This window comes from Peromyscus eremicus, chromosome 5, assembly GCF_949786415.1.
Source record: "Peromyscus eremicus chromosome 5, PerEre_H2_v1, whole genome shotgun sequence".
Classification (NCBI taxonomy): Eukaryota; Metazoa; Chordata; class Mammalia; order Rodentia; family Cricetidae; genus Peromyscus; species Peromyscus eremicus.
In genome coordinates, this window is record NC_081420.1 from 117,331,014 (window position 1) to 117,350,412 (window position 19,399).

The window sequence follows — 19,399 nt, forward strand, 5'->3', positions numbered from 1 at the left end:
AAGCAAGTGCTATGGTGAGTGAGGGCACAGAGGGGAGGAAGTACAGGAATAGAGGATCCCTACGATGGATCCTGCCGGAAGGGTCCAGTGAGGCCGGGCAAAGACTACCACTGGTGCTGTGACTTCTGAGGGCTCTGTCCCTGGGTGATTACAACACTGGTCTGCAGAGAGAATGCCATCGAGTGAGAAGACGGGACTTCACACTGATTATCAGTACATGAACAGTGGACTGGAGTTTGTAACTAGGAACTGGCTAGTCAGGCAGGACACAGGAGCCCCAAATATCAAAACATCAGAAGCAAAAAAAATGCTTAATAAGAGGCTTTATATAAAAGTCTACAGATGTCAATTAAGATGACTATATAATGTTAAAGATTATTAATAAGAACATAATTTCAAGTCACTGCTTTGATTTTTAACAAAATAAAAGCAGAAACTGAAGTAGTCACAGGCTCCACAGGAATAAGAATCATTACCAAGGATCGCAATTTTGACATCAGGAATTTAGAACTCCAAAGGCTTTGTAATGAAAGACTGCTAGCTCAGGAGCCTACCCCGAATCTAATAAGCAGCTGCCTACAATAAAAATCTAGTTTGATATTTCAGGATTCATCACTTAGAAATGTAAGCTGAAGAGATACATTTCCCAGCCTCTAGTGATGGTATTTTTCATTTCTAACATTGAACAACATTCAAAATCTATTTTCAAAAAGAGTAGAGCCTTCCACTTCATGTGTCAAGTCCTTCTTCCCAGGAGCCTCCTATAATTCATTAAATCTCTCTCTACGCACGCATGCACGCACATATTTCTCCTATGTCTGCTTGTTTAGCTCTTCAAATTACATTGTTTTGTTCCAACATCAAATCTTTCTAATGGGTACTTTCACAAGGTAATATGTCTCTGCACCCCAAAAATCTTGCTAAAACACATTATTTTCTGTTACTTATGCTATATGTGTTTTGCTATATCTTCACTGATACTAACTAGCAAAGAATGAAGAACATATCATTTTTATCAAGGGCACCTAATTAATTGTACACAAAATTCCTGTAATGTGCCAGAGACTTGAGAGTTTGCTGTGATAGGAAAAAACAGAATTGGGAAACCACACAACAGCATCCATCATACTTCAGTGTCTAATGGCTTATGATGTCATAACAACCGAGACTGCAGATATGACCAAGCTTATGAGGGCTTAACAAAAAACATAGGCAGACTGTTAAATTATCTTAACATGTAAATGCCATGTGTCAATAATATTGTAATGTAGGAAGTTACAAGCAGTGACCTTCCAAACAGTTCCTAAGGTAAACGCCAGCTTCAGTCATCATGTAAAAAGTACTGACGTCCTCCTGTGGTCCTCACCTACTATAGAGTGAACACGCCCAGCTAAGAGAAACAGGAGACATTACATACTCCATCCCTGAAATACCCACATTTCCACATCCTTCCTCATGTGTGTTTCCCAACAAGAATGGAATGGAATCCTCTGGTTATACAAATACCATGTACTGGATCCTACACTGGTTCTCATCAGAAATGCCTGTGGTTGTTCAGTGTGCTGCACAGGTAACCTGACTACAGAAAGCGAACACACAACACAGAAATACAAGTATTCTAGTTTGAGCAGCAGTAGGGAGGCCGTTGGTTCTAAAGGCCCAACACCAGGCAAGCACCATGGATTAAGCTGTCCAGCCCATGCTAAGTCCAATGTGAGTCCAACCCAGCAGGATGGGTCCATGCTCACCACTGCTGAGGCTACAGAGCATGGACTACATCATTCTCAAGGGCAATAGGCTTCACAGGGGAAAGCTTCCAGGTAGATGCTACCAGCTTTGTACAGGCTGACACAAACCTTTGAATTCTTACATAGACCAATTCAAAACATTTGTAGTTTATGAATTTCTACCCCCAAAAGTATAGTATAGTTTCTCATGGGTAGGTGGCTTTTCATTCTTTTAGTAAACCTAATGAATACAGTTAACAGTTTAAGGCTTTCAAACTTCTGAAATTGAAAAATGTTTCCAATGTGTTCCATACAAAATAGTTTTCTTTTACAATAAGAAACAAAAAGATATACACTTTGCAATGAGAACACAGAACAAAACTCTTACCTTTGTATTACCACCTTGAGAAGCTCACACTCTCAACAGAAAATGATAGGCAATAAAATGATGAAGGAACACAAAGGTGGCTGGGGGAAGCCTTCAGACCCCTCAGTGAAGGAGACAGTACCTCCTCAACATCACAGAACATACAGAAACCACCACACAGTGGAGAAGAGCCAGAAATTAGCTCCATGCTGGTATGACAGACAACCTCAAAGGTTGGTTGTGTGGGGTCATTATTTAATCGCCAGCTGAGCTCACTGACAAAACAAGGTAAGCTCTGCTGGTTTTGATGGGAAATGAGTTAAACCACAATCCCAATCCTCCAATATTCAAAAGGAGGAGAGTAATTTTGGCCGCCTGATTTCTGTAACTGCATTCAATACTTACAAGTGCATATGCAAAATGCAAGAGGATCTACTCCCATGCCCTTTCCCAAGAGGCATCAAGGAGAGAGGGAAGGTACTCGCAAGAAAGGAAAAGGAGAAGTCAAACTGCCCTAACTACGCTGGACCCGAGTAAACCAGCTGGCATGTGTAGTGCTTCTCACTAAACCAGATCAGAGTGGGCCCTTTCCAACTGCTACCGCACGGAGGTACGAATCCACACCACTAACTACAGGAGCTGCAGTATTCCTTCACAACAGTCCTGTTACTCAAATCAGCATGAAAACTACTACAGAAGGCCAAAGGTCAGGAGGCAAAATACTGGGTACTGACCCAACAGGCAACAGAACCCATCGCATCTACTCCAAAACACAGTTAAATAGGCCAGCGAACCCCACCATCTCGGGCTTCATTACCTCCTAATGGGGAGCAACTTCCTCATCTGGTAAAAGACATTTGACATTAGGATTCTGAACACTCCACTGTTAGCCACACATGGTAATAATTCTCATGGCACTAACTCATGTAATGTAAAACCTCATTCCATAATCACTCTATCTTTCTCCAGAATGCAAAGACTTCTAGATGCACGCTGGCACTCTCAGCTTTTCCAGGGTGTATGATGAACAACCTAAAACTGTCCTCCAACTAAATTTAATTTCTTTCTCTTGTTGGCCAAAAATGCCACAGGGAAGAAATCAAAACAACTACGCATTTGCTTGTGTTTTTGCCAAGAAAACCTTCCCCCGCTTCCTTGATCAGACAAATCCTCTTTTTTGGAATAACTCCGAACACAACTGTATTCTGGCCTTCCCAAAAGCTTCCTTTCTGTGTGTAGTGTAATGCAGCCAACAGTGATTCTTTCTGCAACAAATTAGGACTCTCACACAGTCTGGAGCCGTGACGTCACAAGAAGGTAGCATTTAAAGCCATGTTCAGGCAGCAGTGGCATAGGACCCAAAGGTATCACTGTAAGTTTTTCAACAGATTAAAATATGAAATATATCCAGGAGTGTGGGTGTACAATTTCAGCTACTATCAATGAGCCTGTGAAAACCAGTATTGCAGAATCAGCCAGTGGAGAGGTAAGTGTCAATTAAGTAAGGGTCTCTACAATCTGTTAAGTTACTTTATATGTATGCCTCAACCTCAATTTCCTTAACTCTGAATTACCTAACATCAGTACCCTTCAGAAGAATGATTAAGCAGCATGTACTGAGGAGAAAAGCAGAGCTGTATGACAGAAACATCCCCAGCTCTGTCTGCACCAGGAACACACTCTCACTACACTGCAGATACATAGTATGGGCATGAACAAATGCTCATGGGTTTAGTGGTCAGAAAATACCTAATTAAAATTCACCAGCTCTTGACCTTTGTCATTCAACATATATCCTATATAATTCATTATCAAGTAGTTTAGGCTTCTGGAAGTGTCTTATAATAGTTCTTCTGTCTATGCTGTCTATATAAATGTCTTTACAAGAAACTATCTCCAGGCTATAATGTCTCCAAATCCACCCTCTCTCCGATCTCCTACAAGCTTGTTCTGTAGTATTCTGTTCATGCCAATACTAGGTATCCACAGAACAGTGAGAGTGCCATGCAGACAGAACTGGCTGCCGGAGTCAGGACTCTGTTCTGGCCTGACACATCGAGTTTCTACCAGAGGCAAAGAAACAATAGGAAACTGCTAAGTCCATGCATGATCCATTACCAAATTGCTTTGCTCACTATTTTTTTTAATTTATTTATTTTTGTTTTATGTGCACTGGTGTTTTATCATGGGTGTCGGGTCTCCTAAAACTGGAGTTACAGACAGTTGTGGGTGCTGAGACTTGAACCCAGGCCCTCTGGAAAAGCAGTCAGTGCTCTTAACCACTGAGTCATCTCTCCAGCCATTGTTCACTTTCCAAAAGGAGGGAAAACAGCCGTTCTCCAAAGGATCTCTCCTTTCAACACAGATGGGAGTACTATTAAGTTATAATTTTCATGTGGAAATTTTTACGTGTGCACACTACCAGCCACCAATCTGAGTCTTTGTATATTCACATGATACTTACTGGCTGGAACAATGAAGTCTCTATGTAACTCATAGGTCATAAGAGGTTCTGGAAGACTCCTGGGGAAGAAAAAAAAACCACAGCTCAATTACCAAACAAGTCATCTCTGAGTTTACTTATAACATTACATCAAACTGCTTGTGAATGTCTTGAGTTAACCTTCAAATACCAAAAGATACAGAACCCACAATGCTAACTGCTGATTCTCCTAGTCACTGCCAACTCTTCAGCAACCTCAAATTCTTATCAGGTCTAATCATACAATGTTTCATATCTAATCTTGATAAGTCCCTTTATGAACATCTCACTTTGCATATAAGAGTTTCATATACTTAAGTATATGATGCATTTAACTTAAGTGTTGTATATAACAAATATAAGCAGAGTTTTGAAAGGTATCTTTAAAATATTGATATCAAAATAATACACAGAAAATGTTAAAGAAACTTAAACCCTCTCCTCTGATATTTCTATTAAGATAACTGGTTTTAATTTTTATGCCTAAATACATGTAGAACACTGGTTCTCAACCTGTGGGTCATGACCCCTTTGGGGTCACATAGCAGACATCCTGCATATCAGATATACACATTATGATTTATAACAGTAGCAAAATTACGGTTATGGAGTAGAAAAAAAAATTTAAGGTTGGGGGTCACCACAACATGAGGAACTGTATTAAGGGGTCACAGCATTAGGAAGACTGAGAACCACTGATACGAAGAAACATTTAAAAAGGAAAAACTGAAAACCATGAAATAAATGAAGTCAAAGAATGTAAAAATGTATGCAGCACTTAGCTTTTTGCAAACTGCATTATGCAAATAGCAGCACGTTTCATCCTGTGAGAACACAATGCTGAACTTCAGCCAACCTGCCAACATCTTAAACTTTGCCAGGCCAGGTTTGTTGGCTGCATCACCTAGAGAAGGAGGGGATCTGCAGAACTACTCTGCAGGCGAAAGGCGAAAACCTGGGACTCAGGATTCCCCTGAGTGTTTAAAAACAGTCAAATACACGTGTGCACTCAAGCATGCGCACACACGAGCACACACACTTAAACACGGATAAGGAAGGCCGTTCCATGTTGATAAAAAGGGTTGCCTCATTGAGAAGAAAACAAGTACTCACTCACAGATCAAGCAACAGAGCTTCAAATACAAGAGCAAACTATGACAAGACTGCATGGAGTAGGAAAGTCCACAAGTGCAGAGAGATTAGAATGAGCAGAAAGAAAATCAGGTAGGACACAGAACATTTGAGTAAAACTACCCACCCCCTCCACCTAACTGCATGTCTTTTAAAATGACTATCTACTCCAAAGCAGTATACATAGACCCAGTGCACACGGATAATTCGCTTTGTAAGAGAAACTATATATATTCCGGGCTATGAAACAAATCTTTTATCAGTTTTAAAAAGCTGAAGCTATATGCAGTTCATTCTTTGACTTCACTAAAAGCAGAAGAGCTGAGGAGATGGCTGAGTGGTAACGTGCTTGTGACACAAGCATGGGGTCCCAAGTTTGGATCCAGCAGCCACATCAAAAGCTGAGTGTGATGCTACACACGCATCAGCCAGTTCTGGGGAGGCAGAGGCATGAGGATCCTTCTAGGGCTTGCTGACCAACCAATCAATAAGCTCCAGGTTCAATGTCTCAAAAACTAAGGTAGTGACAGCCAAAGCCACACTTCACCTAAGAATGTACATGGATGGTGAATAAGTTCACATATCAGGAAAAGTCTGGACGTGAGGAAGTTCACACTAAAAGAACAACGAGGTGCCAACATAAATGTATTAGAATGACTTAGTAAGAAAAGCCGACCATACTCAGAGGACGTAGAGGGAGCAGGGCCTGTGCGCTACCGGTAGGGGATGCGAGGAAGTGCATCACACTTGGGAAAGCTGATCAGTTTCCAAGAGTGTTTGCCCACAAGGACTCATCCAAAGAAATGAAAACCTTTGTCTCAAAGATTTCTACAGACACTTACACAGCTTGATGCGTAACAGTCTAGAGCTCCAGACCACCCAAATACACAGCAATCGATCAATGACTTCAACATGCCACAACAATTATTCTAAGTCAAAATGATAAAGACATAATAATGCAAATTAACACAAAAAGACAGGGAGCAGCTAAATGGTTACCTACTGAAGAGGCCATGGTGAGGGAGGAGTCCAAAGAAGAGCAGAAGGGAGCTCAGAAGGTGATGGACAGCTCAGTTCCTGAGTACGGTGGGGGTCTCACAGGTGTATAAAGCTTATAGACACTGTAAATATGTGCAGCTCAGTCCAAATAATTATACTTCAAGAAAAAGCTGAGAAAGGTACACACGCCTCAATGTTTCTACTTAGAATAAAAATACGTGTGAGATTCATGAAGAAAAGCTATTCAAAAACAAAGCTACATGAAAAGATTTGAGGACATATTTTTTACACACAGCTTGGGTGCCCGTGCGTTTTTTACACACAGCTTGGGTGCCCGTGCGTCCGGCACACAAGGCGGCACTTGCCAACAACGACAACCAAAGATACGAGAGAGTTAGCTGCCTCGGCTCCTCTCTCCACCCTCTCCTTTTCCTGACTAATTAAAGGAAAAGGTTCCTGGTGACATCAGAGCCTCAACCAAGAGAAGACGGGCAACGAGAGGTCAATTCTCGGGGGTTCATTTCAAAGTACAGACAAGCAGGAAAGGCCATCCATTTCCATAGAAGGAAAGTTCAAGTGCTGGGTCAAAAGCAAAGGAAAAAAGAACACTTAGCAACACCGTGGAGAGTCTTTCTCCTCCAATAAGACTGAACTTGTCTCTAAATATCTTCTGCCAGCTACTTATATCACTGCCATATGTCTAGCTGGCAATACTGCATTAAAAATAAATATCATTAATGTTAGGGAAGCACTAATAAAAACGACAAGTTCTCCATCCAAATTTTATATTACACTGAGTCACTGCATCTCTCAGCCTCCCACCCAACATGTATTAAAGCCACCTCTCCTTGTCACCCATTGGGATCTGTTGTAGGATGGAAATCATAATATTTACTCAAGCTGGTGCTTCCTTCCCTAAAAACCCATTCCAATTTCCACACTTAAAAGAAGTTTCCTCCAGGTAAAGTTCACTTGACTCGAAACATCACAGATCATTTTTTGCCTAACAGTGGGAAACTGTGGCAATGAATATATCACAGGCCATCGAATTCATGGACTGCCTAGATAGGACATCACCCACAGAGAAGCCAAACACTACCGGGTCAGCAGAAAGGAGGCGCCACATGTGGGTTCACTGCGCGCTGTTCTCTTTTTCCGACACAGCCGGCTGCTCCCCATTTTCTGATTCCGCCTGGTGCTTTGACCATACCCTCCTCTGCCTCCAGCTTTGCATCCCACACAGGGGCTGGCAATTTGCAGGAAGTATTCACAGGCAAGTGGTTAAGAGGAAAGAAACGCTGCTGTTCCATGCTACGTCCTGGTGTTGGGAGTGACAGAGCTGAGATTTCAACCTGACCAGCTGCCTGGCTCCAGACCTCATATCCTCTACCCCAGCAAATAGCAATGTCTCTTAGGCCAGAAGAAATAAACACAACTCTGAAGGAATATGGAGGAAGAAAAAAAAAATCAAGTTTTCTCCCACTTAAAACATCAACCAGAAAAATGTCACCTAAATCCTAATTAATGCACCTACAGTTGCTAATTACGGCACAGGAGGAAAGATTTCAACCTGCCTTGTACATCTCCCAAAGCTTCTGCCGTCCTAAGATAATCGCTCAACTCGGGCAGAATGCTTAGATTTAGAACTAAGCTGTATAATAACAGTGTCTCAGAATGTTTCTGTATGCAATGGCTGACTTAAAGAGGAATTCAACAGAATAAAGCAACGTAATGAGAAAAGAGGGCAAACAATGCAACAGAGGACCAGCAGTAATGAGGAGCTAGCTGCAGAGAGGATCAAGACCCAAAAGCAAAGTGTGCGTGTGCATAAGAAGCCTCGTGTTTACCAAGTTAACTCCCTACAAGGGAAAAGAAAGGACCCCTTGGAGCAAGAAGCAGGAAGCACAGTGTACTTACTACCAAGAGTTCAATGTTTTCTCTCAAGCTTTCCATCCATAACCGTCATTTTGGTCAACTTCTTTTTCTGCACTAGGTATAATATACTAACAGTAAATAGATCCAAGGCCACCTGCCAGAGTGGAGCACACACAATTCATCCTGTTTTTATCCCATCCACTCTTTCCTTGGCCCATCTAACATAGGCTTTCTCAACATCAGCACTACTGCCACTCAGGATAACTCTTTGAAGAAAGGAGCACGGAGAGTGTTCTATGAATTGTAGGAGATTAGCAGCTCATTCCCAACCTCTGTCTACCAGACACCAGTAATACTCCTCCAGTAACTGTGACAATGAAGAAAAAAAATGTATGCCTGGGCTGCAGAGATGGCTTAGCAGTTAAGCTCGCTGACTGCTTTTCCAGAAGGCCCAAGTCAAGTTCCCAGGACCCACATTACAGCTAAGAATCTTTTGTAACTCCGGTTCCAAAGTGATCTGATGCCCTCGTGTGGCCTCCATGGACACTGCACACACATGGTACACAGGCATGTAAAACATTCATACACATAAAGTAAAGATAAGTAAGCCTCAAAAAAGCATGCAGATACCATCAAATATACTCTACACAGCCAGCCACTTCTAGTTGAGAACACTGCTTGAATGCTTCTGTAACATGATGGGACACTACAATGGACAGCACCATAAAACATCCATCTCTCCAGGGAGCTTCTAGCCAAGCGATACGGAAGGGATCTTTCATCTAATCCACATCCTAACCACAGTCATTGTTGATGGCAATCTGACGCTAAGGATGTATGCTTAGCTTTCGTTTTCGCTCCTGTAACAACTAAGGGTAATAATAACATACACAATAAATTTAAGAAGGAAAACTATCTTTAAATAAAACGCTCCAAAGCTGAGAATGAAATAAGACTTAAAAAGGACGACAAGCAGGCAGTGGCCACAAGCTGACCTGAGACAACAGGAAGAAAACAGCATGGTGGACTACTTAAATAAATTCACAAAATAAGACCCCACTGACCCTAGCAAAGACAACAGGAATAGAAAGATTAGAGATACGTGCTTTTTTTTTTTATACCATGAGGGTATAAAAGGCCATAGAAAATGTACAGAACTATCTCAAAAATAACTCAAGTTCATCAACAAACACCATCACTGGTTGGGGCCAGGGAGGGCTGTACACATCAGATCTGACTTAAAGCACACTGTGAAACATCAGTGTCATTTAAATGACACTGTGAGCAGAGGCTGAGGAACACTGACTGGTACTGATTCTGCGTGCAGTAATAATTATATTGTGATTACCCTTTTAAAACGTCTTTCTGTTTTAAATATATATTCATTTAAGTGTTTACTAGTACAGCAATATTTTTGCGAAAATCTCTTTAGTACCAAGAGAAAAGGTGGCAGGGAAAGGCCACAAAAGAAGACAGATCCCGCGACCTCAAGCAGCACAGTGAGTCACGAAGACCCGTCACACCCCCTCTGGGTCTCAGAGTTTGAAATGTCCCAATTTAAAAAATACAAAGTAAAGCATAATTAGATTCTCCTGTGCTCACGGAAGCCAATGCAATTTTACATGAAAACCACCCTACAATGGTTTCAGCACCCTGTTTGCCCTGCTCTGCGCAAGCGCGGCCACCTCTCACCCTATGTGCCACAGAAACATCAAACCTCACAGAGCCGCAGCAGAGAACCCAGACGTAATTGTTACTCCCTATTGCTGCTCTTCGGGAAACCACACACTTCTCAGTCAGTAAGTTCCTTTACTAAAGAAATGAATCAACACTTCAAAGTGTGGACGCTTTTCTTTTTTTTTTTTTTTTTCCTTAAGACGGTTTCACTGTGTAGCTCTGGCCATCCTGGAACTCTCCCTATAAACCAGGCTAGCCTCGAACTCACAGAGACCCACCTGCCTCTGCCTCCCAACTGCTGGGATTTTCTAATCCCAGCCCTGTTATTTTCTATAATAAACTGATCTTAAATTTTCTTAAAAACCTCAACAAGTAAACTTTTTAAATACTTTCATGTCTTATCATATATTGTTTTGTTCAGAATAGTTAAATTAAAGCAGTCTTCATTTTAGCTTAAAACATAAATAAAAGATTCTCTGTTGCTACACAGTGTATAATGGAAACTTTCTATACTCAGGATGCAACCTCCTCTGCTGTAGTTTACTTAGCAATGGTGCTTGCAGTGGTTTGAATGAGAATGGCCCCATAGGCTCACATATGTGAATGTTTGGTCCCCAGTGAATGGAACTGTTTGGGAAGGGTTAAGAGGCGTGGCCTTGTTGGAGAAGGTATGTCACTCTAGGTGGGCTCTGAGGGTTCAAAAATTATGTGAGACCCAGCCCCCCATCCCCCGTGTGTGTGTGTGTGTGTGTGTGTGTGTGTGTGTGTGTCTGTCTGTCTGTCTGTCTGTCTGCTGTCTGTCTCTGCAACTTATAGGTTAGATATGAGCTCACAGCTACTGCTTCAGTGCCTGCCTGTCTCCCTGCCTGCCTGCCTGCCGCCATGCCTCCCACCATGACTCTCTGAAACTGTAAGCAAGCCCCCAATTAAATGCCTTCCTTTCTAAGTTCAGTGGCCATCGTGTCTGCACAGCAACAGAACAGGAACTAAGACAGTGCTCATCACTACTGGCTTTATTTCCAGAACATTATTGGGTACCTCATAGACTTTCCCCTTGTCAGTGAGTGTCAACACAACTACCACCATTTCTGCAGAGCGAATGCCTGGTCTGTGACAGCAGCTTACCTCAGATACTGTTTCAAGGCACTTGTAACTGTCTTCACTTCCCAGTCTAAGGAATTCTCCAGGTCCAGCTCATTGCATGTTTTTGCGTCTGGTAAACAAGCAAAAATGAAAAATTAGTTAAAAATCTGACCATCCCAAGTCCTGACTAGCTCAGGAAACTACCAATTTTAAGTGGTTAAAACAACAGATAATTAATCCTGGAGTTTCTCAAGAAAAGCATTCTATGCAATCATTTAATAATAACATAAGCTACCCTGTATTACTAGACATTTCTAGTACTTCAGAGAGTCTATAGGAGAGACCAAAGCAAAAGGATCTAAAATAAATATAGACTAAAGGTGAAGAAGAAAGAAACGGGGCATCTCATGGGAAGCGATGTCGCATCAATTAAAGGCGCCAGTCAGCAGCCACAGCTTGGAGAGTGTGGTGCTGTCAGCAGCATGGATATGGCTTGTATCTGTTGACACCACTACTACCACATAAGAAACCCTGTCACCATGAAGGTAAACTGATGATTAAAATGGCAGCACATCAGTGGGAGACAGAGTAATTAGTCTGGTCTCACATTCAGTGTCTGTATTCCTTACAGTTGTTTTCTGAAGGTAAATATATGATCAGCCCAAACAGAAACATGACAACAGAGGCTCAAATGCTATTAATTTTAATATCCTATAATGTAAACGTGTCGATACACCATGTTACTACATTAACATGTACAATTTTTTCTTTGTATTAGTAAAAACAAAAGTTGCAATTAAGATATAAAGTAAAAAACAAAATCTCCTTAAGTGAAAGGATGTCTGTGGGTAATCCTTCACTCCAACTTGCAATCTATTTACCATCCAGCACACTAGATGCCTCTGGGCAGCACCTCTGGAGTTCACTCTCAATTAAACTAGTTTTATTTGTCCTAAAAGTGTGCTGCTGATATTTTGTTTCCAAATGCTCTTTTACAGAGCTGGTGTTCTAAAGAAAAGTGTCCAAGTCCAAACAGAGGAGGAGGGACAGGCAGACAGACAGACAGATGGGGGAGGGGGAAGGAGGGAGAGAGGGAGAGAGGGATGCAGGAGTTTACTGTGTTAATCCAGGTTGAAATAAAATGACAGGACAATGGGAAAGGCAAACATTCTGAGGATGGTGCCGTTCTTGTCCATCTGGGTCAGCACACCTGGGTCTTCCACAGCTGAGCTTTAATGCTATGCCAGCCTGGAACAGTAAGCCACCCCAATTGAGGAAGTCCCAAATCCAACTGAGTTTCAGATCCTCATCTGCACCAAGGAGATCTAAGCATAGTGAACGCTCCTATAAACTAGTGTGAGCATGCTAACAAACGTGAACACTCCTATAAACTAGTGTGAGCATGCTAACAAAGTAAGGACATGGGCAGACTTCCATGAATTATCAAAGGCAGCAGATCATTGCACAGTCAAGTCATTAAAAGCAAGGACATTCCATGGTGCTTCTCTCTGCAAAGGAAGGAGGCAGAGAACAGGTTATAAAGAAGGGTGTCAAGCACCACTAGAAATCTACCTGGCTTTCCACACTCCTACAGTCAGGAGAAGACAGCAACTTCTGGAAGAGACTCTTCCTCCCTCACTCCAGAATAAGGCCTCAACTAAAAACAAAGAACTAGCTGTCCCCAGATTTCCTCCTCCCTTACACCAGATTTGTCTCCGCAGGGGAGAGTACCTTGCTGGCACTCCTTTTTAAAAGGGTTAAAGCAGAGGCTGTCAAAGTGAGCCACCACACCGGCTGAGCACACTGCCCGAAAGCTTTAGGCCCGGGCATGACGCAGCCAAAGGAGGACTGTTCCATGCTGGACTCATCTCAGAGTAAAACAGGAAGGGGTGCTAGTGGACAGCCATGGACAGGTGAAGTCAGTTACTCAGAGGGCTGGAGACTCTGTAGGCACTCCAGCACCGCTTGATTACAGCGACTGACAGAATATGCAATAAACCACAGCAACGTCAGCTGACGCTGATCACACTCTGATCAGTCCCTACGATTCGGAACTCATTTGTTATTGAGCCTGTCAGACAAGCCACAGAACATCCGAGAAATCAAATTAAGCACCCTGATTAAAGATGCAATCCTTTATAACTGGGACTAAATAATTCTGTTCTAACAGCTTTGCCAACCAATTACTTCTGTAACTGAATATTCCTTCTCTCATTAAATCAATTATTTAAATCTCATTTTAACATACAAGTCAGATAACATTTTCAATGAACTTGCTACAAGCAAATCACCATTTTAAAATCCAAGAGGCTTCTAAAGGAAGTCTTTTATTTTCTACTTTCTACCAAATTATCAGTCTGTATTTTGAGATTCAAATTCTTTCTATGGAAAACTAAGCCATCCTTCTAAACTCACAGAACAAAAACAGCTGTCACATCAGAAGTTAGTGACTGTATGTCTATGTAATTAATCATCTATTAACTGTTCGCTGTTTTCAAATAACTCAATCATACCTGGCAGTCCTTCGCAATCAGTGAGCTATGTGTTAATTTATTTAGGATTCACACCTAAAATATGTTTAGAGTGTTCATTTAGAATATGTGTTCTACCACAAATGAGGAGGACTTGTACTTCCCTCCTGACCAAAGAACAACATAACTCATTAGTTAAAAATCTAAACTAACAAGCACAGAACCGAAGAGCTGGCATTTTTGTTATGATATGAACTTTTCCTTATTGCACATGCACTGGTCATTTCTTTGAAGCTGGAAGTATGCACCCCACGCTCACTGCAAAGCCTCACTTATGCGGGAGTCAGCACCCTAGCCAACATGGACTTGGGCCAATTTTTTTTTCCTTTGAATACCTGAAGAAGCAAAAAGTGCATGTGTCTTATAAATACACTTTATCACCAAAAATCATGTTTCCAGCCGCACTGCTCACTTTGTCCGATCTATGTATGTATGAAAATTATCCAACAAAGTAAACAAAAAATATTTTAAATTAACATCCTGGGTTTTTTTGTTTTCTATGGTTTTGTGTCTAAAAAGAAATAAAACCACCCAGTCTTTTATAAACCAGACCATATATGCCTGAGCACATTTTCCCAGAATCCCCTGCTCTGCTCCTGCTTCATTCTAATGTGGGAAGAAGAAAGACAACCAGGAGGCACCGACCAGTCCTACTCTGTCCTAACTGCTGTAACTCATCTGTACAGCCCTGTCTCACTAGGAACTGGCACTGACTCCCCAAGACGCTTCCTCTGCTACTTTTCCTCGCCTTCCTCATCAGCTCCATGTTTCTAATACTAAAACCAGAAAGAAAAGAAAAGAAAACCACTTCCTCCCGGATTGTTACGTGCCCTGACCTACAGACAGCGAAGGGGCAGGGAAGGAGGGAAGTGGCTTCCACACAGAGGAGCAGTCACCAAGCATGCTCCAGGTAAGGCCGAGAGCGGGAACCTCAGCAGACACCACCTGCTGATCCCCAGGGAAAGGATCCCCAGAAGGGAAGAGTACCCTCCTATGGTGATATTGTGTTCCTCAATATATTGTGGACCCTAATAAATTTATCTGGGGTCAGAGAACAGAACAGCCACTAGACAGACACAGAGGCCAGAAAATGGTGGCACTCACACCTTTAACCCTAGCCTTCTGAAGGCAGAGATCCATCCGGATCTCTGTGAGTTCAAAGCCACACTGGAAACAGCCAGGCATGGTGACTCACACCTTTAATCCCAGGAAGTGATGGCAGAAAGCAGAAAGGTACATAAGGTGTGAAAACCAGGAACTAGGCTGGGAAAGCATTCAGGCTTTTGAGCAGCAGTTCAGCTGAGATTCATTTGGATGAGGATTCAGAGGCTTCCAGTCTGAGGAAACAGGATCAGCTGAGGAATTTCGAGGTGAAGAAGCTGTGGCTTGTTCTGCTTCTCTGATCTTCCAGCGTTCACCCCAGTACCTGGCTCCAGGTTTGTTTTTATTAATAAGACCTTTTAAGATTCATGTTACAGCCTCCTCCTGTACCTGGCCTGGAGGAGGAGAGAATGTCCAGGAAGTTTCTATGTCAGCTGACATCTCCAGTTGGCAGGAGAGGCAGGTGAAAGAGCATGAGGAAGAGGAATGGGAAGAAGCAGAAGTTGAGGAGGTAGTAGGGAAAGGGGAGGAAGTAAGGGGAAGGGGGAGAAAGTTTTATCTATTTCATCTTAAACAGGGAAGGGAAAAATCACCACAGGAAGGGAACAAGTGAGGATATCATTCAAAAGATGAAGCATAATCAAGCCTTGGGAATCACCACAAACATTTACATCTCAGTGTTTGAAGAATACTTAAAACATTCGAAACTGAAATGATAAAATTTCGTGTAAAAGTGGCAATCATTTTTCTTTAACGAAATCTCAACAGGTCTTGAGAACTAGACAATCAAGTAAACACAGTCCTCTTCTAAAAAACATAAACTGATTTGGAACTTTTTCCAGGATGCGTAAAAATTCAATTTGTTTTCATTTTTCATGAAGAAAAGTCCATTACCAATAAAATGTGCTCTGAAAAATTTTCAAATTTTAAATGAACATATTACTTTAAAGACGGATTGGCTTTTAGAAGAAATTAAGCATTTTGGCAGGCTCATGCCCTTCCCCCTTCAGGATCTAACCTTAACATGATGTAAACAGAAAAATCAGAGATGTGTATGCACGGTTATTGAAACTCTGAAATTTAAGTGGTATTAAATGACTGAAATATCTAATCGGGATGAAAAGAATACCTCAAAAAACGGTAAGTTGATCAGGAAACAGTGATGACATCTATTTTGTCAAGACTAAGATTTATGTTAGTAACAAACTAATGAATGGTATTGCTGCTACACTTTCAATGGGCAATCTGATTCATATTACAGATTACGCAGATTAATACAAACAAATCCACACTGCACAGCCCTCTTAAATGAATTATTTAATGAGGAAATAACAAGTTAATGTCTTCTTGCCAATCCTCTAACTTCCTCTGTTTGCACAATGTTACTGAAAACATAATGTTTTCCCTGCCAGTAACTGAATGAAGTTGTGACACACTGTGTCTGGACTTCTCGGATACAGAAAAAAAAAAAAGATGGTTTTCTAGTTATCTATGTTTGTGCATGCCCTTATGTGTATATGCATGCTTAGATATGTGCATGCAGGTGAACTTACCCCATGCATGTGCATCCAGGGCTCAGAGGCTGATACTTCCTTTCTCTGTTGCTTTTTTTTTTTTTTTTAAAGACAGAGTCTCTCATGGATGCTCAAACTCACTGTTTGGCTAGACTGACTGGCCAGCAAGCCCCTGGGACCCTCCTGTCTCTCCCAACCCAGCACTGGAGTTACAAGTGTCCACACTCCATGTAACTTCTATGTAAGCATTAGGGACTAAACTCAGGTCTTTACCCACTGAGCCATCTCCCAGGCCTCTCTGGGTCATAAACTTTTGAGGGCTTTGAAATTTTAAAACACCTTGTGAGTTAAAGGCTGTTTTAGAATTTTTCCCAAGACCAGAGGAACTATCATTAGAATTGAATAATCCTGTACATGTAGGACTCTGTGAGGCTAAGAACAAATTTCAAGACAACTTAACACTTGGGGTGACCACAGAAATATCCTTGTTCAAAGTTTTCTTGATCACAAAATAGTGATCAAAATAAGGCCAAGGTCCTTTTGGCCAATTTACCACCAAAATGTGCCTTCTGGCCTAAATGCATTCTGGTCACAATATCATCTTCCAGTCCTAAGCATTGTCATACCAAGTTAGTGTTTCTAACTTTAAAATTAAGTGAAAGCAGATGCTGTACGCCCATTAAATTCTTCCAGCTGCTACTGGACCACTGGCAACCTGACTGTTTAATCTGGAGCCCACTAATGGTAAAAAGGAAAACGTGTCTGCCAGAATTGCACACCCAAGCTAAAGCAGAGAGGCAGAAACTGGAGGTAGTCCATGAAGGCGGATACATTGTAATAGAGTTCCCCAATGAAGATGGGGATTTTCCTGTGGTTCACAGCGTGAACACTGCTCATGAGACCCTTGCTTCACAGCCAGCCCAGTAAGCCATGCTAGCTATAATGCTGGTCTTGTTCATCTTAGTTTATACTTTCAAAAATGAGCTTTCAATACAGATACATTTAAATGAATTCCCAGCACACCTGAGGGCATTGTTAGTGTTGACTAATTAGAGTCAGATATCAAATAAATTCTTAGGTAGCAAGGCCAAAATGACAGACTGGTTTGATAGGCAGGCCCTCCAGGCTGCTGAACTATGACCACCCTTCAAGGGCAGTCTGCTCCGGGGTGGAGGAGACATGAACGTCTTACAGGTTGCACAGAACTGTCAGCCGCATAGAATGCAAAAGCACTTTATCATTCACAGAACGTCTGGGGTAACAAAATGAATTCACTCTGGCTCCCTCCAGTCTGGGATGCCAAGGAACACTGTGTCATCAGCACAGATGGAGCATGGTTCTGGAGAGGGGCCTGGTGAGGACTGCAAACAACGTATCTATGGAACACAGCCCTCCCTGGCAAATGACAGTTTGGGAAACTGTAAAAAGGAGCGAGTTCCTGTGGTCTTGTCTAACGAAATGTACTGTCAGGATTCTGGACAGGTAATTTGGAAAACATGTAGATCACAGAGGCCTGATAGGCATCTACTGTGAAAGGCAATGGAGAGAGGCATCTACCTATGAACTACACTGTTCTGCCTGCACTGCTTAATAAGGACCAGGGACGTGGATAACCTCAGCCAATGCAACTCAGCCTCAGCCGGGGACACAACGCAACCAATAAGCAGTTCAAGAGTGTATTCCTAAGTACACAATATATAACTCTGAAATATTAAATTGCAAAGTAAATGAGCATAAACAATTAGTGCATGGAAAAATGATTAAAGAGGCATACCCATCAACATACTCAGAAGTCTCTGGACCTTTGAACTCACCCCCACAACTCTGTACAGTCCTTGGTCATTTATACCTATTGAGAGAGACAAAATGTTAGCAGATTACAAGAACACGGCATTTTAAAAGCTATCAAACAGCTGCATTCCAAAGTCTCTGACAACTCACAATTGCAGCATTCCTACATGTAGACTATAAAAATATTGGACAAAAGCAAACGTTCACCAAAGTGGTATATCAGCGTTGATGTATATCAGCCTTGATGTACATCAGCTTTGTATTTGTGTATTTGTGAACTATGACTGGAAAACAGCCTCCACGTGGATAAAAATGCACAAAGTCATGTTAAGCAGAAGTGCTGAGCACCCTGAAATGCAGTCTAGTGCAGTTTCTGCAGATGTCCTTCCATGTTTTCCTTTATTTACTTGCTTACATTTTTCTTGGGACGTTTCAGCCCTTTTATTAACATGGGATTAGCACATACGAATAAAGTGTTTAGATCATTCTTGAGGACCATGACCTGAATCTGTTTTCAACAAGAGTTGCTATACACTCCACCCAAATGAGTAAATAATTCAACTTAATGCATTCACTCTCTGCTGAAACCTGAGAACCATGTGTCCTTGAGTACAAGAGACAAAGGCACAAGTTACCCAAGCGTAACTTCGTGTGTCGAACATGTGAAAAAATGTCTTCATGTGGATGCTCACATGCACGGACCAATCATTAAGTGACACTTTGGAAGTGGTCAGGAAGCTACGATGGGCAATCAGGCTGGGTAGGAAAACATCCATTTTCAAAGCTGCACACCTTAAGAGGTGCGGATACCTTCTTGAGAGTTGCCTTACGAGTTAGAAGGGACAACCGAGGAAGTACTGCAAAGCTCTAATAACTGCTGAGCCAGGGTTTTCAGACCCTGGGAGCCTACTACAGCAATCTCACATCTTCTATGCTTGAAATGCTTCCTAACAAATAAGACTCACCAAAACTGTGGCTTTGTCTCCTTATTTTCAGAGAGTTATAACTTTCTGACTGTGTGTTTGCTTCTGCACTACAAATGTTAGCACTAACAAGAACACACTGACTGCCAAGGAAATGTCTCTAATCCCCCAACTTTCCAATCAGCCAAGGTCGTGGGA

General features: G+C 41.9%; 1 protein-coding gene across 4 annotated transcripts in view; it reads right to left on the reverse strand.

Moving 5' to 3' along the window:
- The window catches only part of LOC131911864 (rho GTPase-activating protein 10), a 280,586-nt gene that overhangs the window by 97,927 nt on the left and 163,260 nt on the right, over positions 1–19,399 (reverse strand). For 3 of the 4 annotated variants that reach the window (XM_059264272.1, XM_059264274.1, XM_059264273.1), the window contains exons 14-16: positions 18,262–18,336; positions 11,384–11,471; positions 4,559–4,617 (exon numbers count right to left, since the gene is read on the reverse strand). In XM_059264272.1, coding sequence (XP_059120255.1) covers positions 4,559–4,617; positions 11,384–11,471; positions 18,262–18,336 — 222 coding nt within the window. Of the gene's footprint in view, positions 1–4,556; positions 4,618–11,383; positions 11,472–18,261; positions 18,337–19,399 lie in introns of those variants that run through there. The other variant, XM_059264275.1, reaches the window with a different exon arrangement.